The sequence below is a fragment of the Halichoeres trimaculatus genome, unplaced genomic scaffold (genome assembly GCF_033239565.1).
Source record: "Halichoeres trimaculatus isolate MK-OKI-2021-1 unplaced genomic scaffold, fHalTri1.1 fHalTri1_scaffold_6, whole genome shotgun sequence".
Taxonomy (NCBI): domain Eukaryota; kingdom Metazoa; phylum Chordata; class Actinopteri; order Labriformes; family Labridae; genus Halichoeres; species Halichoeres trimaculatus.
In genome coordinates this window covers 34,090,251-34,105,139 of record NW_027437184.1, presented here as the reverse complement: position 1 = coordinate 34,105,139, position 14,889 = coordinate 34,090,251, and the positions used below count along the sequence as shown (strand labels likewise).

Genomic DNA, 14,889 nt, shown 5'->3' with positions numbered 1-14,889 from the left:
TTTTCCCTTTCAAGTTTTAGAGATTTTTGAAAACACTGTATAGTTTTTCTGACATAGTGATGATTAAAGAGTTTGATATATGTATGGGTTTCTGTTTGTTTCTTTCTACTGTGTCTCAGTTGGAGGACATGCCCCGACAGGTTTGGACATGTCTCTGATGCTCTTGTGAGCTTTCATGCTTTCTTCCCACTTGTCCCCTCCAAACTTCTCCACCGTGATGCTGTGGACGGTACCTGGATCCAGACAGTGTGGAGCGACACCTGGGCAGAGGAAAGAAGTAACAAGAGCAGTTTTTTAATTTGTACAGAATCCAGCAGACAGTTGTCCTCAGGACTTTGTCCTGACACCTTCTCTTTACGAGTCATTTGATCCAAAATATTCAAACACATACACAGCTTCTAAGATCACCGCCGTCCAACATAAACTGTTTATCCCCTGCTCTGAATGTCTGTCTATGTCTGTTTCATAGAAACATGATAACACTTAGGAACAAGCTTGAAGGGTATTTTGGGTAGACACAACAAACTAAGTTTGAAGTAAACACCATGAAGTGATGAAATCTGTTTACAACACATGAAGATAGTCTTACTGCCATGTGTCAGCAACAAGCCAACTTACCATACCCATCCGGGTTGGAGCGTGGAGAGTAGAAACTTTGAACTCCACAGGTTTTACAGAAGGTGTGTTTAGCAACGTGAGTGTTAAACGTGTACGTCGTCAGATTATCTGAGCCCTGAGGAAGGAATAATGACATCAGTTTGTATCCACTTAAAAATGCTCGTCTGTGTTTCATAAAACAATGTTGGGTTTACTTAACCTGTAAGAGTTTGAAGCTACTTTTTGGGACAATGAAGTGGCGATTTTGTTTCTTTACGCAAACGCTGCAGCTGAGGGAAAAGGTTACCAATTACTCAGACCGCCTTTCTTCTCTTTATGGTTAAAACATTTACTACTGAGTAGTGATAATAAAAGTGAATGTAACAATACATACTTGCAATCAAAAACATGGAGGTCTGGGGAACTCCAGACTTCAAACCTAACAGCCCCACAGTGGCAGCCGCCTGTGTGTCTGACGAGATCCATGCTGCAAGAACAAAAACACAAATTCAGACAACATTGTGATAAATATAATGTTGATATTGGAGTATTTGGGAGACTCAAGCCTCACCTTAGAGCTATTTTTATTCCAACAAGGTCAAGAATATGGATTAGGTAACTTTTTTGATAAACTAGTGCGACCAGTGAGACTAGTTGTTGTGTAACCAAGTAGAACAGAACGCCCTTTCCAAACAGCTCTGATCACCCTTCCTAGGAAAGCTCAACATCCGGAGTCATAGTCCATCAAAGATAAGACTCTGATTTACATTCAACGTCAGTGCTTGGCCCATTCAGAGCTGAAAAAAGAGATCTGATTTTATCACAGGTCTTTACCTCTAAGACAAGTCTGATTCTTCATGTGCTGAAGGACTCAGCTGCCTGTCACAGCGCTAAGCTAAGACTTTGTCTCAGATGAGAGATTGTTTTTCCTGGAACACTGAGTCAAGCAATCGTTATTCCAAGCAAAGGGGCCGGGCAAAGTACAGATTTGCACAAACACATTCCTTAGAGGCTGAACTAGTTCGGCCAGACACCCAGCTCTGTGTTGGAAATACTGGCTGCTGCATCACGGGTTGGGTGTCATATGACAGTGAGCTGGAGGGGCGAGGGAAGGGAGTGTTGTGACCCATATACATAAATAAGAACTCTATGAACTGTATCATATCTGTGACCCTAAAATAGGATCCCAGTAGGTTAAGGATCATCATCTCAGCCTTTGCCTTTTTGATTTCACAGTGTAATAAAGCTGTGCTCTGTGCCAAAATGTACAATAAAACAGCCTTTTGGACAAAGACCACTAACTTTAATCAACATTTAATTAGCTGTAGTATAGTCTATCTGAAATATGTAGACCTAAATGCTAGTCTGACATGGTTTAACAACACACTGAAATTGTTTCAGTTAAGAACTTTCGAGCATCACCTAGGAGCTAACGTCATCTCAATTATAATAGTGCTTACCAGAACAAGGACCAGCCCTCTCTGGTAACTTGATATAAATTTGATAATACCTTATGGCATGTGATAAACTACTCAACAAAGAAAGATCAAAACCACTCTAAAACTTGCACAAGTCCCTCATTACAATCTCAAACCATGATTCATTCAGAGCTATTTGAGATAACATGCTAACAGGGTTACTAAAGAGATTATTTTGTGTAATGTAAGTGAACAAAATGTCCTGTCACTTAGTGGTGTCTTGTCAAATCCACAAAACAGTGTGTAACTTAACAAGCAGAATTTTACACTTACATCAAGGCCACAACACCTAGATTAAAATGAGGCCATTTGACATCTGCCAGAATAATTCAGGTCAATGAATATCCAACAGTACATTCATGGGCTGACCCAATAAGGTCTCCCTAGGTCTCAATGTCACTTTCTACATTAAGGTCATGACCATATGATTATGACTGTAAGAAAACCACAATTAGTCAGAAACAGTCTTATTATGCTCGTTATGAAAGCCCATAGTGCAGGGTAGGAGCATTTGATCAGTGTTCTCTTCTTTATAAAGATAGAAGATAAAGTTGATCTGGAAATGGATAAAAGTGAATGATAATGACAGTAAATTAGGTCACTTAGCATTGTTTTCCCTTTACTCGAGTAAGCTACTTTGCCCTGCTGTCACAGCAGCTGGGTGCCTGTGTTTACCAAGCATGTTCCCATCTGCTGTGGACACGTTTGTTGGGAGTGGGCCGCCCTCGAAAACTGATCACCAGCCTCCAACATGTCATGAAAAGGCTGATATTTTATGAAATCTTACTGCACCAAAAAGGACAGTGATGGGACCTTTGAGGAGGTTCCAGAACGTGTGATTTGGAACAGTGAATCGAAGGTTACGATATCATAAAGTTGCAGTGTCATAAGTAACGCGGAAGATTTTGGACTTGTATAACCAAACGAAACTATGTAATAACGCCATACTCATATAAGTGATACAGCTATTGGGTATTACTCACTGTAACAGGGCAACCAATCACCGACCAAACAAACAATTCCTTTGCCCAATCAGAGGCTCGGAAAGGGCTGCAGTTGCTACGATGTTCGAGAAACTTCTGGGGCACGGAAAAGGAATAGTATTAGTCCGCCGCATAGGGTGCGTTAAAATTATATTTTAATCAAATAACTTGAATAAATCATCAAATGTATGCGTGAATATTAACAAATACCGAAAAAAATGGGAAAGAATGTTAATCCCCTGCTGAAATAAAGTGTTTCATAGCAATAGGCACTATTTTTTGAAGCGGACGGATATCGTACGTATGACGTATGCAGACAGTAGTATATAATGCAGTGAGCGTCTATTCAGAGGTATAGCTCAACAAGACGGAGAAGAGAAGAGTTCCCGAGAAGATTTCTGAACATTTGCCGCGTTTAACTAAAGTGAGTACGCGTTTTTCTTCACTCTATCATCATGAAATTCTTAAGCTTTTAAGTTAGTTTGCAATGGTTGTTCTTGGTAGCTTTTAGAGGCCTACCGGGGTAGTGAGAAGCCGAGCCCAAAGAAAAGAGATCCATTTTCACGGCAGCTGTCGTCCGAAGCTATTGTAAAGAAGGGGATGTCGTTTACTTAGCCTTTTTGTGGCTTTCAAGATCTTCTCGGTTTGAGTACCTTATTTTTTATTGACGGTAGGGCCTACGGCAAGCCTGTGTTAGCTGTAGCAATGACTCGACATTTCCAGTATCGTCCATTAGCGGATGACGTTAGCTGAACAAAAGGAAGGTCAACACGGTCTCAAAATGGCGCTCGTACTCTTAGAACAGTTCTTATTTAATGAATAATTTTTCCAAAACACCCAATCATTTTCGTTTTTCAAAATGTCAACATATTTGAAAATAACCAAAAAATGACAGCCGATTATTTACTTAAAATTTTCTGTTGTCCCTTCAGAGTTGCAGGGTATACAAGCAGTTTTAAAACGGGTTATTGTATTCCCAATACCTGTTTTGGTTTATAGACATATAGGTAAATTGTTAGTATTGAATTTTTTTTTTGAAAACCACTATAGATTCATTTAAAGGTTTTGATGTACAATTAAATGATGGTTCTGATGTATTGGTTTTTTTTTCTCATCAATAGGTTAAATCATGCAGATCTTTGTAAAGACCCTCACTGGCAAGACCATCACTCTTGAGGTGGAGCCAAGCGACACCATTGAGAACGTGAAAGCCAAAATCCAGGATAAGGAGGGCATTCCCCCAGACCAGCAGAGGCTGATCTTTGCCGGCAAGCAGCTTGAAGATGGCCGCACCCTGTCTGACTATAATATCCAGAAAGAGTCTACTCTTCACCTGGTCCTGCGTCTGAGGGGAGGCATGCAGATCTTCGTCAAGACACTCACTGGCAAGACCATCACCCTGGAGGTGGAGCCAAGCGACACCATTGAGAACGTCAAAGCCAAAATCCAGGACAAGGAGGGCATTCCCCCAGACCAGCAGAGGCTGATCTTTGCTGGCAAGCAGCTTGAAGATGGCCGCACCCTGTCTGACTACAACATCCAGAAAGAGTCCACCCTCCATCTAGTCCTGCGTCTGAGGGGTGGCATGCAGATTTTTGTTAAGACCCTCACTGGTAAGACCATCACCCTGGAGGTGGAGCCAAGCGACACCATAGAGAACGTCAAAGCCAAGATCCAGGATAAGGAGGGCATCCCCCCAGACCAGCAGAGGTTGATCTTTGCCGGCAAGCAGCTTGAAGATGGCCGCACCCTGTCTGACTACAACATTCAGAAAGAGTCCACCCTCCATCTAGTCCTGCGTCTGAGGGGAGGCATGCAGATCTTCGTCAAGACCCTGACTGGCAAGACCATCACCCTTGAGGTGGAGCCCAGTGACACCATAGAGAACGTGAAAGCCAAAATCCAGGACAAGGAGGGCATTCCCCCAGACCAGCAGAGGCTGATCTTTGCTGGCAAGCAGCTTGAAGATGGTCGCACCCTGTCTGACTACAACATCCAGAAAGAGTCCACTCTTCACCTGGTCCTGCGTCTGAGGGGTGGCATGCAGATTTTTGTTAAGACCCTCACTGGTAAGACCATCACCCTTGAGGTGGAGCCAAGTGACACCATTGAGAACGTCAAAGCCAAGATCCAGGACAAGGAGGGCATTCCCCCAGACCAGCAGAGGCTGATTTTTGCTGGAAAGCAGCTTGAAGATGGCCGCACTCTCTCCGACTACAACATCCAGAAGGAGTCCACCCTCCATCTAGTCCTGCGTCTGAGGGGAGGCATGCAGATCTTCGTCAAGACCCTCACTGGGAAGACCATCACTCTTGAGGTTGAGCCCAGTGACACCATTGAGAACGTCAAAGCCAAGATCCAGGACAAGGAGGGCATTCCCCCAGACCAGCAGAGGCTGATCTTTGCTGGCAAGCAGCTTGAAGATGGTCGCACCCTGTCTGACTACAACATCCAGAAAGAGTCCACCCTCCACCTGGTCCTGCGTCTGAGGGGTGGCCAGTAAAGTCATAAATGATTCCATGTTCTCAACCTTACTTCCCACAAGTTTACGTGCTATGTATGACATGCCTCGTTCTGAAAATGTTACTCATTTAAAAGTTGTTAAACTTTGAAGACCAAAAGTTTGTTGCACACACTTTAATAAAGGATTGAACCGAAGTCTTTTGATTTTTTGAGTTTTATTTATGGAATATTTACTTTTTTCCTGTTTATGACAGCTAACAGACTTGTCTTTAATCTTATCTTTCATATATTACCTGACTTTTAGTGTGAGATTTACATAGTGTTGCACATTATTTGCTATGAGAAACCCAAGGTGGTTTCAATATTTATATATATATATATATATATATATATAAATATAAATATCAAATTATACTTCAGACCTGTGTGGAAAGTGAATCACACATACAAATCATAAAATAAGTGGCCCTATAATGAAACATTAAGGGTCTTAAGTGCTTAATCTCATTTGGAGTTTCTATGTCTGGTGGACTTCATTTTAAAACCAGAAACCTTTTGGAAAGTGACAACATAAGCAAAACAAATTAATTTACAGTCCTCTTCTGAAATGTCAGTCCTTTAACTACATGTAATATCACTCTGCTCTTACCACTTTGTGAGTAACCCAAGTATGTAGTGAATTGGAGTACACCCTCCTTTGAAATTCATTTATAACTGGATATCACTGCTGTGTGAGTATAACAAGCACTAGTTCCTCACAGAGTATTGGCTCAGTTTTGTGCATCAGTGCCAGCATTCAGGACACAAGTTTCATAGTTTTTCAGAGCCGGCAGTTCTGATGAGAACAGGAACGGTATAGTAATGTATTTCCATGAGTAGGGATGTGGCGCCATCTAGTGATGATAGATCAGATGACACCGTACTGCAAAAAGGTTGAAATTCTGATAATGATTGGCTCCAAAACTGTTTCTTAGTAACTCAAAGTGTCAAGTGTATTCATGAAAATATGGTTCAATGTCACAGTGATACCAACGGTAGAGAACTGAGAAAAAAGAATGGATTTTCTTAATCAGATGCAGGTAGTCGAAACCTCTTCTTCTTGTAATGGATTATGAAATGACTCATTTAGAGACAGGTTTCTTGTCACCTCTGGAACCATTAGATCATTTCTTTGCTCTGAAGTTTATTAGTACTGGTGACAGCAATACTGTCACCAGTACTTCTTGGCACTTTAATTGGAAGTTTGGTTCATCATTCACACAAAGACCTGCCAAGCTATTGATTTTCACATTGAAGTCCTAACCAGCAAATAATCATCTTTGTTCAACTTTCTAGTTAAACTAGAACACTGCTTTCTACCTAGTTCATACATTTAACTATGTAGTGCCAAAAGCCCATTGTGTGATTCTAAGTTTAGGAAACATTTTTGACACACATAGAACACTTGACAATAACCATAACCAGAAACTTTTATGTTTCTTTGCTCTGTTTTTACATAGTATACATATTCAATGTATGTTAAGAACATGCTCTCTGTGATTAATCTGGATTTAAATAAGGGCAACAGGAAAACAAAATAGTTTAAAAAAAATATTTGGAAACAGTCAAAGTTTGGTCCATGAGATGTTGTAACCAATAGATCAACACTTTCATTATGCAAACCCAACACAGTTGCACTGTTACCTTCTTGTGGACCAAGCAGTACTTCAAATTTCTTGGCTGGATTTGATCTAAACACATGGTAACTGTTCATCTTGGTTTTCATAGCAATTCTTGCCCTGCTTTATTTTGACACTCAAATGTATCCCCTGATGCAACTGTTTGTTGTGGAGATGAAAATAAAGGTTTCATCAGTTTTCAGGTCTTTATCTGAAACCCAACCCCTGGCAGTTGTTTCAGACATTAATATAGACTGCATAATCACTCAGTCTAAATATTATTTTTGCTTCAAGGATCATGAAGAGACATCAATGTTCATTTTAGTCTGTGTCATAACCAGATAAACTCCTGCAGAAGGTACACTATGAATCAAAGTTACATTAACTGGTTGAGTGGATACATGTAACAGACTGCCTTTCGTCCAATGACTATTAATTTGCTGAAGCTGGTTAGTTTAGAAATACTTAACATTTTCTATTATAATCTTGTGTGTTAAAGGTCAGAAAAATATCCCAGAACCCCAAATTTCATACTTGTAGTCCTTGATTTTTTTTTATATGGAGCCTGATTTTGAACAGGTTAAGACAGCATGTACATAGAACATTGATAATAAAACCTCTACTTCTGACCATGGTATCTGTTTGAACTAGAGGTGTTTCATCAGTGTTAGAATGAAATATAAAATCACCAGGACTTTTATCGTTGTTTATTTCTCCACCTCTACCAGATGTGTCAATAACAGTTAATACACTCTGAAAGGTTAACAAATACTCCTCAAATCAAATTTTCAAACCAGGTTTCCATCATTTGGGACTTCTAAGGCCGATGGGAAGATTATAGGGTACATATTCAAGGTATGTAATGTTTTTGTTTACATTTCGTAGTACTTTGACGTATTAGGTTACTCCTAAAATCCTAAGAGTTTTGTTTCATTACTGTAACCCAGTTTTCAATCCTGTTACTTTCTCTTTTTTTAATCTTCATTAAAAAGAAAAAAGAGCTTCCAACTTCATTATCTACTCATTAATCCAACCTTGTAAAAAAGTGCCATCAGTTGATCTTCTTTATCAGGACATAATGATTTTACATGAAGAAAAATACAACTTTTGTGCACATACAGTGAATTTGGATCTGTAATGCCTTTTTTTTATAACATGGGAAATACATTCTGTTTTAACAAGGAAAAAAGGTTTGTTTTTGTTTTGTTTTGTTCAAACATGCCTTTTAAATTAAATGTGTTATAGTAATGTTACCAAGAAAAATATAACAATCTTACAAATCATGTCTTGAATATGGGGGACTACACATTTTTATTTTCTTTAACCCTTATTTATCCAGGTTCCTCCCACTGGGATCAGTGACCTCTTTTCGAAAGTAGCCGTGACCATATACAGCAGCAACACAAAGAAATGCTTCATGGCAGAAATCACCAAAAACAATTTTACACAGGAAGGATGTAAAACCATTCAGGCTAATTAAGTTTTGTGATTTTAAAATCAGACTGCTGATCAGGCAAATAACGCGCAAACCGAAAGCTTTCTTTTCCAATTCAGTCCAGATTTTAGGAACTGGGTTTTAATTACACCAGTATGTGTGATAAAAGTTTAAACCAGAAGACTCCCATTTTGTGACCCATTTCTATTTTTTAACCATCAAACAGAGGGTTTTTCTTTTTCTTCTCAAAGTATGACACTGATTTAGGATCAGTTATCTTTTCTATATCTAGGTTATATGTCAAACCTGGCGGGCAGCTTTACGGTTACAGGTCAAAAACGTAATCATTCACCTCGTCATCTTATTAACCCAAATACAACAGTATCATGACTCAGCACAAAATATTTGTATATTTTAAACCATTCAGCGAACAGTTATGGACAATAAGTGTTTAATGTTTTCTAAATCAATAATAAGTAATATCTAACATTTTCCGGTAGTTAGACTTTCTTACCACTCCTAATTTCCTCCTTTCCTTTGCAAGCGTTTAGTAGGTCATCATCTCTTTATACGTAACCGGATAAATTTCTTTTTTAGCTCATAAATGCAACGAATATATCGAAAAGTTTGATTATTATTGGCTATTCTTTAAGCAAACCGCATTTTCTCGAGCCACTATGGACACAATTTAACATATTTTGCCTATGGTTCAGCCAGTTAGGTACTATTTTCAACTGCGGATGAACACCATTTGATGGCGTATTCCAGTATAAATTATCCTGTCACCCTGGCAACTGTACAGTCAGAGGGAGGATACTCCGGGAGAAAGTAGGTCACTGTGCTGAAACTAGTCGTAAGTAAACTCTTGCTTCAAAACTGTCATTAGAGGGAAAATTATTACATTATTAAACGTTTTACCTTTGGTTTTATCCACTTTACTCATTTTGGCTTGTTTAAGGCTGTCGTTATCTTAAATGGTTCCTGTTTTCCGGTTGTCAGCAGCTAGCTGACCGCTTGTACCAATGATGAAAGCTCTTCATTTGACGTTCGTAAACGAATGACGCAGTTAAATAATATTCAACCGTTGTCTGATAAAACGTATTTACTAAACCATATGTTGAGTCAACAAATTGCAGTAAAGTAAATGAGCCTCTACGTCAACAATGGTACTACATTTCTAGATGTATCGTCCATTAAAGGATGACGTTAGCTGAACAAAACGAAGGCAAACAACACAAGCATACTTTAAAATGGCGCAGATGCTCGAATCACTGGCCTCCTCCTGCCGTTACGGATGGGACAGAATGGGGATGATACCTTGCTTGAGAAAATGTCCTCAGGATATTATACTTAAGGTCATTTCATACGTTTAAAGCGGTTTAACATTAACCCCCGATAGGAGGAAGTCATTTATTACCAGGTCATACAGCATTCTTAGGTTGTAACATAATAAATAGAAAAACAATAAATTTAGTAAATTAAAGAAAGCTACACTAAAGAAATGTATTGTCATTAATCTAAAGTGTCAACAATAGAAATGTATCCTAAATCCATTTCTAAAAATCATTAAATGACATGTGATGTTTTTCACAGGTCTCAACATGCAGATCTTTGTCAAGACACTCACTGGCAAGACCATCACCCTTGAGGTGGAGCCAAGCGACACCATCGAGAACGTCAAAGCCAAAATCCAGGACAAGGAGGGCATTCCCCCAGACCAGCAGAGGCTGATCTTTGCTGGCAAGCAGCTTGAAGATGGCCGCACCCTGTCTGACTACAACATCCAGAAAGAGTCTACTCTTCACCTGGTCCTGCGTCTGAGGGGTGGCATGCAGATCTTCGTCAAGACCCTGACTGGCAAGACCATCACCCTTGAGGTTGAGCCTAGTGACACCATTGAGAACGTCAAAGCCAAGATCCAGGACAAGGAGGGCATTCCCCCAGACCAGCAGAGGCTGATTTTTGCTGGAAAGCAGCTTGAAGATGGCCGCACTCTCTCCGACTACAACATCCAGAAGGAGTCCACCCTCCATCTGGTCCTGCGTCTGAGGGGAGGCATGCAGATCTTCGTCAAGACTCTCACTGGCAAGACCATCACCCTGGAGGTGGAGCCCAGTGACACCATTGAAAACGTGAAGGCCAAGATCCAGGACAAGGAGGGCATTCCCCCAGACCAGCAGAGGCTGATTTTTGCTGGCAAGCAGCTGGAAGATGGTCGCACCCTGTCTGACTACAACATTCAGAAAGAGTCCACCCTCCATCTGGTCCTGCGTCTGAGGGGAGGCCAGTAAATAATGGTTGAAATTTACATTGAAACACAACCTGAACCAATAAAAGATGAAACATGAAGCAAGGTGATGTGTGTGTACTTTAATTGCATTCTGTCTTGATGATGAAACCTTAAAGAGCTTATGGGCTGTGAAACATTGATATATGGAGTTACTATTCAAAAATCAGGAAGGAAACTACTAAACAGCTCTGTTCTTCATGGATAGTGAATGACTAATGGCTCCATAATCATAAAGTTACTCAAAAAATTTTTTTCATCTTTAACACGAGCAGATAGGAATACTGCTAGCCTCCTGGAAAGGCTATCAATACTAATGAGAAGATAAAACTCTGAGTAACATCCTGTCAACATGCCAGTGTCATAACACACAACAGGTTTAGTCTACTTTAAACTTTGATCAGAATTGAATCTATTGTAGTTTTCATTGGGATTAATCTGGTTTCTGTCACATGTTGTGAAAATGACAGGTGAAATGTTGAAATGCTACATTAGACCAGAAGAGGTCACTGGGCTACCAGTCCTCAACCCCCTGGTGGCTCCAAAGCCCTTCTTTCATTCCCCCTCGCACTGATGTGTAGTAAGAGTGTGTAGGTCCAACTCTTCTCTAGTCACAACAGCATAGATTTTTAAAACCTGACAGAATAAATTACCCATGTACCAAAGCAGCTTCTTCACAGGATGTGACTTTAATGTGTTTTTTTGTCTTGTAAAAGCCAGTTAACATACAGGTATGTTTGAAAATGGAGGAGAGTCATTTGACTCAGTGTTTGGCACCTTTAACCAAGGTTAAAATAGTTTTGGATTCGTCATTATAGTTTAGTTTTAGTTAGTTTTGACATTTTTTTTCCATTATAGTTTAGTTTTAGTTAGTTTTGACATTTTTTTCCATTACAGTTAAGTTTTGATTAGTTTTGGAGCAGGCATTCTAGTTTTTATTTAGTTTTAATTTTTTGCAACAAGGCTTAGTTTTAGTTTAGTTTTAGTTTTTTCATACCTTGTTAACCAGGTGCAGGATTCAAAAAGGTCAGAGTAAATATTTTGTCATACTGTTTATTTTCAAGTCCAGCATAGTGCTCACTGCTCAGTCAATGCTGATACTGAAATGTTTGCTGCTGCCTTAAACACATGAAAATAATATAAACTTAGTATAAAAAATATAAACATAAATTATATAAAATGATGTTAACATGAATTAAATAAAAATAATAAAAACATAAATGATATAAAACAATATTATATTAGCTTTAATAATTAGAAACTTGGACTCTGTAACAATAAAGTCAGACTCACATAAAATTAAACTATAACAGATGCTCTGATTCATTGCTCCACTACGTTTTGTCGCAGCACAGCGCACAGCCAGTCAGTGCAGTAAACAAGCACATCCCAGTACGTTGCTGTGATGGTGCCGTATGGCGCTGATAACTGCCGAAAACTGTCTTAAAATTGGTCGGGAAAATGCGTCGGATTAATTTAAATCATAAAGGCTATTAATATTGTCAAAATCTATAATCTATATTTTGTCTTGAATTTTGGTTAGCTTCAGTTAGTTTTGTGAACACAAGATACAGTTTTGGTTTACTTATTGTTTTTGTTTTCTTTTCTAGTTTTTATTAGTTTGAGTTAACTGCAAAGTAGTTTAAATTTTAGTTTTCCTTTTTAGTTTCGTTTTAGTGAACTATTATAACCTTGCCTTTAACAAGTCCTTCATTGAATCTTCAAAGCTGTCTTTTGGATGATCCTCGTCATGGGATATTTTTTTCAGCTGGAATGAATTCTTCCATGTGTTAACAGATTACATTATCCTGCTGTAAACCAGAAAAATGACTGGCTCATAAGATATGGTCTGGTGAACTGCAGCACTAATAAACTGTATTTTCTCTAGGCAGATCCTATCCGTTAAAAATGACTTGAAATGTTTCTTTTAGCAGATTACAGATTTCTAGAGTTAAAGCTTTGAGATGCATGAATGGAAGTCTACAGTTGTATGACGTAGATAAACATAGAGAGTGTTTTTTGTATTTACATAACACACTGTGTACAGCAATGATCCATAAATATCAAAACAAGTGTAAGAGCTGTTGTGGTTTCATAAAGAACTTCAGTTTCATGATTTCCCGTAAGTAATGTCCCCTGAGTCAGCGCTGTACCTCAAGGCTACAAAAATCAAAACAAGCATCACACACCTGCCTGTCAGTCTGAACTGTTAACAGAAGAGCTTTATGGGTAATGTTGGTCAAAGGTTTTATCAGGGCAGAAGAATCCATGTAACACAACTTCTTTACATGTGATTAAGTTACACCAAGCTTGATTCCTTTGATAAAAATATGTTGATATTTTACTCAGTGTGTCAGTAGTGAGTGCCATGGTTCAGATACTGATACCCAGTTAGCCTGGGAATCAGCAGCTGTTTCTTGGTGGACTATTTTATTTTCTGCTACTTTATCCCAGCAAGTTAATAGTTAACTTGTTACAAGAGGTCACCAAGATTTGTTCATCAACCAATAAAACTGGATAAACAGGGTGAAAGCTCACAGGCAGCGTAACGGAAAATGATGATTCAGCACAAACACGCCTGAGAGGAGTTCAGGTAATCTGCAGCTTCCGTCACCACTGAATGCATCACAGTGTGTGCCTTCTCTATAAAGATTTTTATTTATTTGACTATTTAAACTGAGAATAGGCTGTTAGGCTGTTCTTCTTTAAGCTGTGATGACTGTGAGGTGAGGACGTGAGGTCATGACTGCAGATTTTACGGCATATAACCAAATTCCTGTGCTTAAACAAAACTTTATGTCACAGATCTAAATTATTAACGTTTTTATCCCAGCAGTCTACCAGATACATCTTTATAGCTGTCTGCTGTCACCGTCTTTATCAACCCCCCTGCTTTTGTTTGGCACTGAGAGTCACTGACACATGTCCACAGTCATGGATCCTGTGAGGGGGGGTCTGTAGCTAAAACTGTCCCATACAAATCTGTAAAAAAGCTTCACTTTATGACCAAATATGACTGGGAAATATCTGCACTCTGCTTCTTTAGCCTTAATTTGTGGGATATAAAGAACCATAGACTGTATAACTCAGGGATGTAGTCTCCCCAATGTCACCCGTCTGTGTCTGAATTGGATTCCTGAAGCAGATCGGCTGCCGCAGCCATGTTGATAGTGACAGAGACTTTGATTACAGCTATAGGGCACCCGTCAGTCACATGAAATTAGTGACTCAGACAGAAGACGTTATTTGAACCAGGCTGTAAATACGTGTATTTCTGCTGTGAAAACAGCTTTTTTTGACTTGTCGCACTTTAACGTTGTCTGATATCAGAGGCTGCAGCTTGTACATAACATGGAGTTACTATTATAACCATTGTATTATAACCCTGTAAAGTATTAGACCTAATCAAGTAGAGCACATTTCATACACAAGGCAACTCAATGTGCTTTGAAAATAAAATTTTAAAAAATCACAAGAAGGCAAAATAAAATCATTTCACAAAACATCAAAAACATTAAATAAATTAAATTAAAAGAGAAGAGTGCAGATTAAATTACTTCCAGTTGTCATATGCTAAGCTAACAAGAACTGTTTTCCTCCTGGATTTGAACATTGTCAGAGTTGAGGCCTGTCTCACATCTTCTGTCTGGAAGACTGTTCCAGATTTCAGGAGCATAAAACTGGAACAGTCTCACTATGTTTAGTCCTAACTCTGGGCACCAGAAAGAGCAGAGTCCGAGTTGGTTCATATGGCTCTAACACAGGGGTGGCCAACCAGTCACAGACCAAGAGCCACAAAAATTACTGTAGTACTACATGGAGCCACATCACACACACACACTTCCTCTCACACATAAACGAAAGGACATAAGATGAAAATCAAAAGATTTCCAAATTTTGAAGTGACATATATTGCGTTTGTAAGTGTGTTTCAATTCGTACCAAGAGCCGTGTCAAAGACAAATTTTTATTTTTACTGCAGAAGAGA

The 14,889-nt window shown here is 39.1% G+C and overlaps 2 protein-coding genes across 7 annotated transcripts; one reads left to right on the top strand and one right to left on the bottom strand.

The window, feature by feature from the left end:
• Window positions 1-52: 52 nt before the first annotated feature.
• On the bottom strand, window positions 53-9,265 carry cenpv (centromere protein V). 6 transcript variants are annotated; one of them, XM_074671584.1, is made up of 5 exons: window positions 9,129-9,265; window positions 992-1,084; window positions 818-887; window positions 619-733; window positions 53-260 (listed from the first exon to the last, which is right to left on the bottom strand). In XM_074671584.1, the coding sequence occupies exons 2-5, from the start codon at window positions 1,081-1,083 to the stop codon at window positions 106-108; spliced, it is 432 nt and encodes a 143-aa protein (XP_074527685.1). In that variant the 5' UTR covers window position 1,084; window positions 9,129-9,265; the 3' UTR covers window positions 53-105. The 6 variants fall into 6 exon arrangements, with proteins under 6 accessions (XP_074527685.1, XP_074527679.1, XP_074527684.1 ...); XM_074671578.1 differs by lacking the exon at window positions 9,129-9,265 and adding an exon at window positions 3,578-3,804; XM_074671583.1 differs by lacking the exon at window positions 9,129-9,265 and adding an exon at window positions 3,712-3,798.
• Window positions 3,341-10,967, top strand: LOC141791246 (polyubiquitin-C). Its single transcript, XM_074671527.1, has 3 exons — window positions 3,341-3,482; window positions 4,180-5,559; window positions 10,208-10,967. The coding sequence occupies exons 2-3, from the start codon at window positions 4,188-4,190 to the stop codon at window positions 10,903-10,905; spliced, it is 2,070 nt and encodes a 689-aa protein (XP_074527628.1). The 5' UTR covers window positions 3,341-3,482; window positions 4,180-4,187; the 3' UTR covers window positions 10,906-10,967.
• Window positions 10,968-14,889: the final 3,922 nt, after the last annotated feature.